The sequence below is a fragment of the Sorex araneus genome, chromosome 3 (genome assembly GCF_027595985.1).
Source record: "Sorex araneus isolate mSorAra2 chromosome 3, mSorAra2.pri, whole genome shotgun sequence".
NCBI lineage: Eukaryota > Metazoa > Chordata > Mammalia > Eulipotyphla > Soricidae > Sorex > Sorex araneus.
In genome coordinates, this window is record NC_073304.1 from 75,742,983 (window position 1) to 75,753,594 (window position 10,612).

Below are 10,612 nucleotides of genomic sequence, written 5' to 3' on the forward strand. Positions count from 1 at the left end.
GGGCCATGCCCAGGAATGCTCAGGGGTTACTTCTTGCTCTGTACTCAGAAATTACTCCTGGCAGCACTAAGGGCACCATATGGGATGCTGAGGATCAAGCCCAGGTTGGCCACATGCAAGGCAAACACCTTACCCACTGTTCCAGACCCTAAATTTTTTTAAAGTGCCACAGAGGAGGCTTGAGAGATACTAGAGAGGATAGGAGAATGCTTGTCTTGCATGCAACCAATCTGAGTTCCATCCCTAGAAACCCATATGGTCCCCTGAATCCAACCAGGAGTGATGCCTGAATGCAGATCCAGGAATAAGCCCTGAACACCACCAAATATGGTCCAAAATAACAACAACAATAAAACCACTAAAGATAGTTATTGTACTGAAAAACATCTCGTGTAATCTTTTTAAAATTTTATACATATAGATGTTAAAAATAAATAAAATATTTTTTAAAAATAAATAAATAAAATATTTTTACTCAGCAGTAGAGTACCTGCCTGGCATGTATGAGGTTGATAATTTGATCCCCAGCAATTTGATCCTACATCATTGTGTATGATTAACATCATTGCATTTGTGATCTCAGTAGCTTGCATTGCTACTGTATAAATATAGCAATGTTGATTTAAGCACAGAGCCATGTGGGGACGCTCCTTTGCGGCCCCGCGCGAGATCGACCCCGGAGGCAACTGAACCACTTTGGACATGAGCGGCGCCCCCAAAATGCCTCCAAACTGTGTGCTGGGAGCTTCTGGCCCAGGCGGTTTTGGATTTCTATATGAAGTCCAAGGAAAATTCTTTTGGTAATTGCATCACTCGCTGGCAGCGCCTGGGCCAGAAGCTCCCAGCACACAGTTTGGAGGCATTTTGGGGGCGCCGCTCATGTCCAAAGTGGTTCAGTTGCCTCCGGGGTCGATCTCGCGCGGGGCCACAAAGGAGCGTCCCCACATGGCTCTGTGCTTAAATGTAGGCCCGCACAGGGCGGATCCGGGGGTCCCGCCCATCGGCTATCCCGGGCTTCCTGCAGAGTCTAAAAACCGGCTATAGCCTCAGTGCGTTCAAAAAGAAAGAGTTGAGAGAGAAAAGACCATACCCCGCTGGCAAGTATATACTTGGAATGTGTAAACCGTGTAGTATATAAATTAATCTCAATAAAGCTACAGAGAGGTTGTTTTTTAATTTTGTCAGGAATCAAATCCAGGGCTTCATACATGCAAAGCAAGTGGTCTATCATGAGTTACATCCCTGGCAAAGACTATGATTTCTTCTAATTACATATAGCAATGTTGGCAAATAAAGGATAATTTTACTACAAGTGAAATTAACTCATGCAAAATTTAAAAATTGAGCCCTGATAATTTTCTACCATCACAGTTCTTTTGGGAGTGATTTTTTCTGGGGATGTTTCCCAGCACTGCACATTGAACTATCTCTCCAGGCCCTATGATCAAGACTTTAAATGGGTATCACTAAATTTTCTCAACTGTATTAAATTTCAGAGATTTTTTTTCAGCAATTTTTTTCAGAAAGTTCCCACCAGGGAGACACATACAAATCAATTACTGTCATATACCATATCAGAAGAAGGCAAACAAGCATATCAGAAAAAAGGATAATCTCAGGATATAAGCAAAAATGTTTGAGGGACTAGAGAGGCAGCACAGTGGGTAAGATACTGGCTTCACATGCAGCTGACCTAGGATTAATCCCCCGCACCACATAGGGTCGCCAATTCAGAGCCGGGATTAAGCCCTGAGAACTGCTGAGTGCACCCAAAAACAAAAAGAAAAAAAATAGAAAAAAAAACATTTGAGGGCTGGGGAGATAGTATAGCAGGTTAGGCACCTGCATGCTTGCTTGAAATCAACCTTGGTAAACCTTGTAGACACCACAAAATGGTCTACCACACCTGGAAGAACTCAGGGACTACCTGGCTTTGTGCACTAGGGGTATTTCCCAGCAGTGTTCATTGAGCTATTTCTCCAGGCTCTGTCATCAAGAGCCCATCATCTCTCCCCATCTGTCACGAGGTGGGGATGACTAAATTTATTCAACTGACCTAAGTTTAAAGGATTTTTTTTTCTCTCAGACTCTGGAAAATCAGGGCATATAAGATTTTGTTGGAACATTGTATGGCTGAAACCCACTCATGAACAACTTTGTAACTGTGGAAAAAAGATAATTGAACTTCAAAACTCAAAACTTAAGTTAAAGAAGAACAGGGAAAAAAAAGAAAAAAGAAGAAGAAGAACAGGGGCGGGGCTGGAGCAATAGCATAGTGGGTAGGGCATTTGCCTTGCACGGGGCTGACCGGGGTTCAATTCCCAGCATCTCAAATGGTTCCCCGAGCACACCAAGAGAAATTCCTGAGTGCATGAGCCAGGAGTAACCCCTGTACATCACCAGGTATGACCCAAAAAGCAAAAAGAAAAATAAATTAATTAAAAAAGAGCAAAATGACTAAAATGATAGAGATTTAAATATTTTTACAAATCATTTCTGAGTAAAATGGGAGCCACTGGATGATTCCACACTGGCTCCAATTTTCAAGTTATTGTTCAGAGTTGAAATTCGAGATATGTACAACTGACTACTGCTGTCAAAACAGAAAAATAATGAGGATCTTGGGAATGTCAATCTCATGGGGAAAATATTTCAGAGTAGAGTAGACCTCTCAAGAGGTGAATAGTCTTCTACAATCTCATGGGTGTATTTTGCAGAATTCAATCAAAAGAGATCTAGTAAATAACATCCCTGACATAAATATAAAACAGCTGAACAGAGAATCTACAAAGAACCTTCACAGGTAGGTGATGTTGGTTACTGTAATAGTGACTGTATCTAATGGGAGAACTGATTCCACACAATTGAGTCAGTGGAGGGTGGGGTGACGTTAAGAGGGAAGGGTGTTGAGGTCCTTGGGAAAGGGAGATGGGTTCACTGGTGATGAGTATGGTATTAGAACTATGTGCATGCAAAACCTTTCTTAATAGCATCATACACAACATAATATCAATAAATAAATTAACAAAATTTAAAGGAGGTGTCCAATGTGACTGCAGGCTGATGTGCCTTCAGGCAGAAAGGAAAACTTCCTGCCTCCATTCTAAGAACACCTTAGAGTTTTCAGCCCAGACTGGTCTACCTGGGAAGATTTGTCAATTTTCAGAAAATTTTAAGCAGACAATTTAAGCAAATATAAGTTGTTTCTTATGGTGCATAAGATGATTTAATTTAAGTAGTATCTTAAGATGTTTGAAACACTACTCTAAGTAGAAACTCTGAAACAAAAGCCTCATGAAAGGGACCTCCAAGCAGCATCTGCTTTGAATTTTAAGAGTTTTTGAGATCTCGCTTGTTGAAGACAAAAATTATCTTACAACATACATCGGTGAAAGGAGGGCTGCGTGCTGTGACTCAGATGAAATCTCAGGCTGAGGTCCAGCTTCCGTTTCCTCCTCCGCTGGCAGCAGTGGTGGAACCGTAAGTCGGAGGGTCCACTGCTGCATTGTGCACCCAGGGGACCACGATGACCATGTTCACTTGGAGCATTTTCACTTCCTCATTACGAGCTGAACAATTAGAAAACTTGGTTTAAGTTTCACCTCTGAGCTGAGTCTTCATTGATGTTAACCCGATAAAGAAGTTTTAGGAAAACAAAACCTGAATTTAGAAAATTCTTCTGGAGACCTGGGTATGGCTTGATTGCAAGAGTTCCCTCCTTGCAAGGGTGACACTGGGGCTGCCCACATGGGCCAAGTGAGGTTCTGGTGCTACGGCAAAGTGTGCGACCTCTGTGCACTGCAGCCAGTGCGCAGCCCAGGCAAGCACTTCGTGTGAGCTGGAGTTTGACCCCTGGTGGGTACAAGTGATGCAACTGGAAGTGTGCAACTCCCTAGTGAGCACAAGGCTGTGTGTGTAAAGCCCTGCAAACAGGCCCGTGTGACTTCTGGTTAGCGCAGCAGTGACAGGAAGGATTAGACTGTCTATTCCCCTTGATGAACAAAGGCCTACAGTATGCCAGGCCCTGCTAACCTGTGAGAGCTCGGCGGTGACCACTGTTTGCGTTCTCCTGAGTTTGTCACTCAGCAGGTGTGGGGTCGGGGGCGCTGAGGCTGATGGAGGGAATGGGGGTCCAGGAAGGAGGATTGCTGGGTGCTGGCTATATGCACACGGTGTTTAGGGCAGGTCTCTGAGGAGGGGCACTGGGAGCAAGGAGTGGAGTAGAGCGTGGAGAGGGTTACTAGGAGGAGAACAGAGATAACAAGCCGGGTAGTATTACAGTGGAATAATAAGATTGGTAGTGTTATTGCATGCAGTGGCCTTGAAAAAAATGATTAAGAACTTCATTTCTAAATTAAGGGATTTCTAAGGTCCAGAAAAAAATGTTCTTAAATATGTTTGTAAAAGGACTGTCCACAAAAACATCATTGATTAAAAATTACTCAAGTGCTTTGTAAACCTGCCATCCGGAAATAACTTAATGATTTTTCAATTAGATTTCCCCTTTCAAAGCTTCATTTTAAATGGAATACTATGCAGCTGTTAGGAGAGATGAAGTCATGAAATTTGCTTATAAATGGATAGACATGGAGAGTATCATGCTAAGTGAAATAAGTCAGAAAGAGAGGGACAGACATAGAAGGACTGCACTCATTTGTGGAGTATAGAATAACATCACAGGAGGCTGACACACAAGGACAGTAGATACAAGGGCCAGGGGGATTTCCCCAAAGCTGGAAGGCTGCTTCATGAGCGGAGGGGAGAAGGCAGATGGAATAGTGAAGGGATTGCTAAGAAAATGATGGCTGGAGGAACCAGTTGGAATGGGAGATGCATGCTGAAAGTAGATAATGGACCAAACATGATGACCTCTCAGTGTCTGTGTTGCAAGCCATAATGCCCAAAAGGAGAGAGAGAGTATGGGGAATATTGTCTGCCATGGAGGCAGGGGGAGGGTGGGAAAGGGGGGGTATACCCACGATATTTGTGGTGGGGAATGTGCACTGGTGGAGGGATGGGTGTTTGATCATTGTGAGATTGTAACCCAAACATGAAAGCTTTTAACTATCTCACGGTGACTCAATAAAATTTTAAAAAACAAAAGCTTCAGTGTAACAGGCGGAACTTGCACGGGTCCCACTTTACCTCATATTGGCTGAAAACCTTCCTGTGTCAGTGAATCTGTATTTGACTTTGGGGGCTTTATTTTGCTTTTCTCTGCTTTTGAGTACTCAAGCTGATTTTGGTTTCTAAATCTTCTTTAAATTTTTAATAAATCAATCAAATTCTTCAATGAAGTGGAGAGATAGCACAGTGGGTAGGGCATTTGCCTTGCATGCGGCAGACCCGGGTTTGATTCCCAACATCCCATATGGTCCCCTGAGCAACGCTAGGAGTAATTCCTGAGTGAATGAGCCAGGAGTAACCCATGTGCAACTCTGGGTGTGACCCCCCCAAGAAAAAGAATGTTCTATTGATAATGTAAAATCTTTCTCCCAGAGGAATCTCTTCAAAAGAAGAACAATAACAATGGAGATAACAGCCAAAGTAAACCCTGAAAATTGAGTCTATGCTGAGGTGACTCAGTATATTCCAGAAGTAGGATATAAAGTGCTCAGAGAGAACCAAAAGACAAAAGACTAAAACATTTGCAAAGACCACCATTCATGGTTCTTGTAGGTCTAAATGGCAGGAGGAGAATGATAAGGTGATATCAACAATTGATCTGAAGATGGTGGAGTAATGGTTGTACAACAAGGTGCCACCAAGTATACCTCTCTTTGTTCTCCTTTTTGTTTTTGATTTTCTTTTTTTTTTTGCTTTTTTTAGGGGGTCACACCCGGCAATGCTCAGGGGTTACTCTTGGCTCTGAACTCAGGAATTACTCCTGGCGGTGCTCAGGGAATCATATGTAATGCTGGGAATCAAACCCAGGTCAGCCGTATACTAGCAAACGCCCTACCGACTGTGCTATCTCTCCAGCCCCTTGTTCTCCTTTTTGAAACACAGACCTATCATACACACTTACACCATTATTAAGACAATAGTCAGTGCCTAAGCTCCCAATTTCTATGTGAAAGAATTGAAGGAAAATTGCAGAACACTAATAAACTATGATTGGTGGGAAATGCTTGCTAGCTGAAACATACAAGTCCTGATACTATCTAGACTGATCCCAGGACAAATGCATTCTCTTTGCCCCTTCCTCACTGCATTTCCTTTGTCTGACTTCATTCTTTATTTTAGCAGATAACAGACAGACATGGGAAACACCACAAACACCTCCCTGGACACCACGGTGACAGAATTTATTCTCCTGGGCTTTGCTCATCCTGCTAAACTGAGGATTTTCCTCTTTCTGGTCTTCTTCATGATTTATATTCTGACTCAGCTGGGGAACTTCTTCATTCTGCTTGCGGTGTGGGTTGACCCAAAGCTCCATGCACGACCCATGTACATTCTTCTGGGTGTGGTCTCACTATTGGACATGAGCATGTCCTCAGTTTTTGTACCTCGACTTATTCGCAGCTTCACTCCTGCAAGCAAAGTGATCTCCTTTGGTGCTTGTGTGACTCAGATTTATGCTACTAATAGTCTGGGCAGTACTCAGTGTTTCATCTTCACGTTGATGGCTTACGACAGGTACCTGGCTATATGTCAGCCACTGCGCTATCCTATACTCATGAACAGGAGGTTATGCATTATACTTGTCGGTGTGGCTTGGGTGGTTGGCTTCATCCATGGGTCTATCCAGACCACAATGACTTTCTCCCTGCCCTACTGTGGGCCCAATGAGGTTGATCACTATTATTGTGACATCCCTGCAGTTTTGAAACTGGCCTGTGCTGACATATCTGCCAATGTGCTGGTAGCCACTATAGAAATTGGATCTGTGATTGCCGCTTGTTTCGTGTTAATTCTACTCTCCTATGTGAACATAGTTTATGCCATTCTGAAGATTCAGAATGCCAGTGGGAGACGCAAGGCCTTCTCCACCTGTGGCTCCCACCTCACCGTGGTCACATTCTTCTATGTCCCTGGTATTTACATTTATATTAGGCCTGGATCCCAAACTCCCGTTGATGTAGCTGTGTCTGTGTTTTTTACTGTTGTCACACCATTACTGAACCCAATCATCTATACACTCAGGAATCAGGATGTGAAGTCAGCTCTGAAGGGAATAATAGTTCCTAGAAAGTCAAGTGAAAAATAAGTAACTGCAATAGTCAATTGTAGATACTGCTTCCACTGATGTAACAATCATTCATTTCACCTATGCTGCATGAGGCAAAATTTTCTATTCCTGCAACTTAGTACCTCTAAAGAACTGCTTCCTAGGAACAGAAAGGAAGATCCTCTCCAAATATAGAGTAATGATTCCCTCTGAAGCTAAAACTAGAGCTGACTCCTGAACATTTTTGACTTGTGTCAATAAACAAGCAAAGACTAGTGAAACCATATTGAGAAAAACTTCCTATTCTGCAAAGATTAAGCACACTTCTTGCTGCAATTTTTCTTCTTAGAACAAACAATCTCTCTACATAACACCTATTTCCAGAATGTGTCTGGAAAGCAAAAATAAAAGCAATGTATGTTGCCTAAAAACCTCAGATATTTCGAGAAAACACTTCCAAGGCTATTCTTGAATTGTCTTGTCTCCCTTAATCCCAGATAGGGAATTAAAGAACTTTCTACCCCACCCACCAACAGACACAGACATTAAAGGTTCCAAGATTGTTTCTCCCAACCAAAGGACCAGAAAAAGGGAAGTCTAACAAAAACAAATATGAAATGTGAGATACAGTACCTTCCTTATCCAGGAAACCATCAATAAAAAAATTAAACTTATATTGTAGCCAATAAGCAAACAAGCTGATTTGCTAGTCTATTTCCCTCTTTTTTTTTTTTTGCTTTTTGGGTCACACCCAGCGATGCTCAGGGGTTACTCCTGGTTCTGCACTCAGGAATTACTCCTGGCAGTGCTTGGGGGACCATATGGGATGCCGGAGATTGAACCCGGGTCGGCCGCGTGCAAGGCAAATGCCCTACCCGCTGTGCTATCGCTCCGGCCCCTAGTCTATTTCCCTCTTAGAGGAAGTAGGTGATATACTCCAATTTCAATTTCCAATCTGGTGGAACCAGAAGCTGATCATTCATATTCCTCCTAAGAGAAGCAAGTGGTGCTCTAGTTTCTGGGTCAGGATCTTCTGGGTTCAACAGTGAACTGAGTCTCCCCTACCAATAGGAAACAATGAAGTAGGATAAAATGGTGTGGGGTAGAACAATCAACAGCAGCTTCCTGCTCTGAGTCCCATTCCACGGGTAGCATAACCCAGTCAGGAGCTGAACCTCTCCCTCCACCCAGCAGCGGTGAAACTGAACTGGGGAAGGCAGGGGAAGGGGATGACAGATTGATACTCTTGTTCCTGGTGTCAGTGAGGCCCAACAGAGAAGTAAGCCTCCACCCAGCACCCAGCACCAACCAGGATTAGGTCACAGAGTCCAACTTCTTCCTCTCTCCCTGATGACAGCCAGATTAGTAAAAGGTTGGTGACCCTCTCAGAAGGAATAATTTAGTTATTATTTTTTCTACCCTACCCGCTTTTGCTCAGCACGACCAAGCAGACCTCACACAAAACTTAATCTGCACATTCACTAGCCCATAGGCCCATGAGGGAACAATTTTTAAAACTTTTTTAAAATAGGTTGTGGGAAATGTGTGCAAGGGCTGGAGAACTTGCTTGTAGGCCCTGAGTCCAGTCCAGGTCCACAAGGCTCCCTGATCACCTCTGGCTAAAACCATGATGGCCCCATCAGCCCAAGCAGCACTTCATCATTCATCGCATGCACTGAACCTTCAGGCCACACATCTGGGCAGGGTATCACAGGCAATGACTCATGGGAACCCTAAGTTGAAGAGGAAAAAAAAGAAAAAACATAAAACTAGGATCGAGTTTCATACTATGATAGTTCCATGATGTCCAAGCTATCATCAAAAGTCACTTCTCATCCCAAGAACTAGAAAAATCACTGCATGAATGAAAAGATCCAATTGATGTCAAAACAAGTAATCAATAAGTTTTTATTTTTGGACAAGGATTTTTATCAGCTCCAATAAAAATGATTCAGTAAGCAGCAAATTTGCCTCAAACAAGTAAAATATAAATAATATGATTAAAACAAAATAATTAATAGGAGCTAGGTTAGAACACAGCCTTGCAAGTTTTAAGTCTTAGGGTCAGGACTAATCTCACTGCCACATGAGTCATCCCAAGTAAGCTCAGTCTTCAAGCTGAGATCTCTGGAACCTTCTCAGAATGAGAGTGGGCTAAGACCCTGCCCTGACAAGAGCCCCATGATAGCTCCAAATGTTACAGTACTGACAGCCCAGTAGGAGCACAGCAAATTAGATGGGAAAGTAGCATAGAAGCCAACTAAACTCAATGACAGAAAATGATGACACAGAAGGCACAACTAGCACTAAATTCTCAAGTAATCACTTTGGTAACATCATTGTGAGTTATATGTTGTAACAAGTAATATAAATAAATTATTTGAGCCTGCTAAGGGGGGCAGACTTGGGCTGGGTGAGGTGGGAAACTGGGGACATTGGTGGAGGGAAGATCACGCTGGTGATGAAATTGATGTTGGAACACCAAGTACCTGAAACAACTGTACTACAAACATCTTGGTAAATCATAGTGTTTAATAAAATTTTTAAAACAGAAAAAATAGGGGCTGGAGCGATAGCACAGCGGGTAGGGCGTTTGCCTTGCACGCGGCCGACACGGGTTCAAATCCCAGCATCCCATATGGCCCCCTGAGCACCACCAGGAGTAATTCCTGAGCGCAAAGCCAGGAGTAACCCCTGTGCATGGCAGGGTGTGACCCAAAAAGAAAAAAGAAAACAGAAAAAATGAAGTCTTAGGTTCAATTCCCAGTCCACATGGCCCCCACAACAATAAACAAATAAATAAATAAAATTATAAAATTAAACAAATACAAGAGAATTCACAAATTCGCAGCTTCAGTAAATTAAGCTTTAAAGATTTCAAGGGGCCAAAGCAAGAGTACACTGGGTAGGGCATTTGCCTTGTATGCAGTCAACATACAGGCTCAATCCCAAGTACCCCATTTGACACCTAAGTCTGCTGGGGGTGATCACTAACTGTAAAGCCAGGAGTAACCCCTGGCCACATCCAGGTGATCACTGGATGTGGCCCCCCAAAAAATCTTACTATAGTCCGAAACTCTTCAGTGCCACCCTCGAGAACATCATGCGACGACTGGAATGGGAAGGAATGGGAGTGAAGATAGACAGTCAGCAATTACACCACCTCCGCTTCGCTGATGACATCATTCTCATAACACCAAACATTAGCCAAGCAGTACAAATGCTGGCCGACTTCGACCACGAGTGTGGAAAGGTCGGATTGCAGCTGAATCTCAACAAGACGATGTTCATGAAAAACGAACTGGTCCCTAAAGCTCCATTTGCTCTCAATGGAATGAACCTCTCCAAATGCAGCAGCTATGTGTACCTGGGTCAAGAAATCAACATGAGGAACGACTTGGTGCCAGAACTGCGCAGGAGGAAGAGAGCAGCGTGGAA

General features: G+C 43.2%; 1 protein-coding gene across 1 annotated transcript; it reads left to right on the forward strand.

Moving 5' to 3' along the window:
- The first annotated feature begins 6,262 nt into the window (after positions 1-6,262).
- Positions 6,263-7,213, forward strand: LOC101551832 (olfactory receptor 10G2-like). Its single transcript, XM_004609697.2, has one exon. The coding sequence runs from the start codon at positions 6,263-6,265 to the stop codon at positions 7,211-7,213; it is 951 nt and encodes a 316-aa protein (XP_004609754.2).
- The last annotated feature ends 3,399 nt before the right edge of the window (positions 7,214-10,612 follow it).

Coding starts and splice junctions, on each gene's coding strand:
- LOC101551832 (XM_004609697.2), top strand. CDS start 6,263: ATGGGAAACACCACAAACACCTCCCTGGACACCACGGTGACAGAATTT.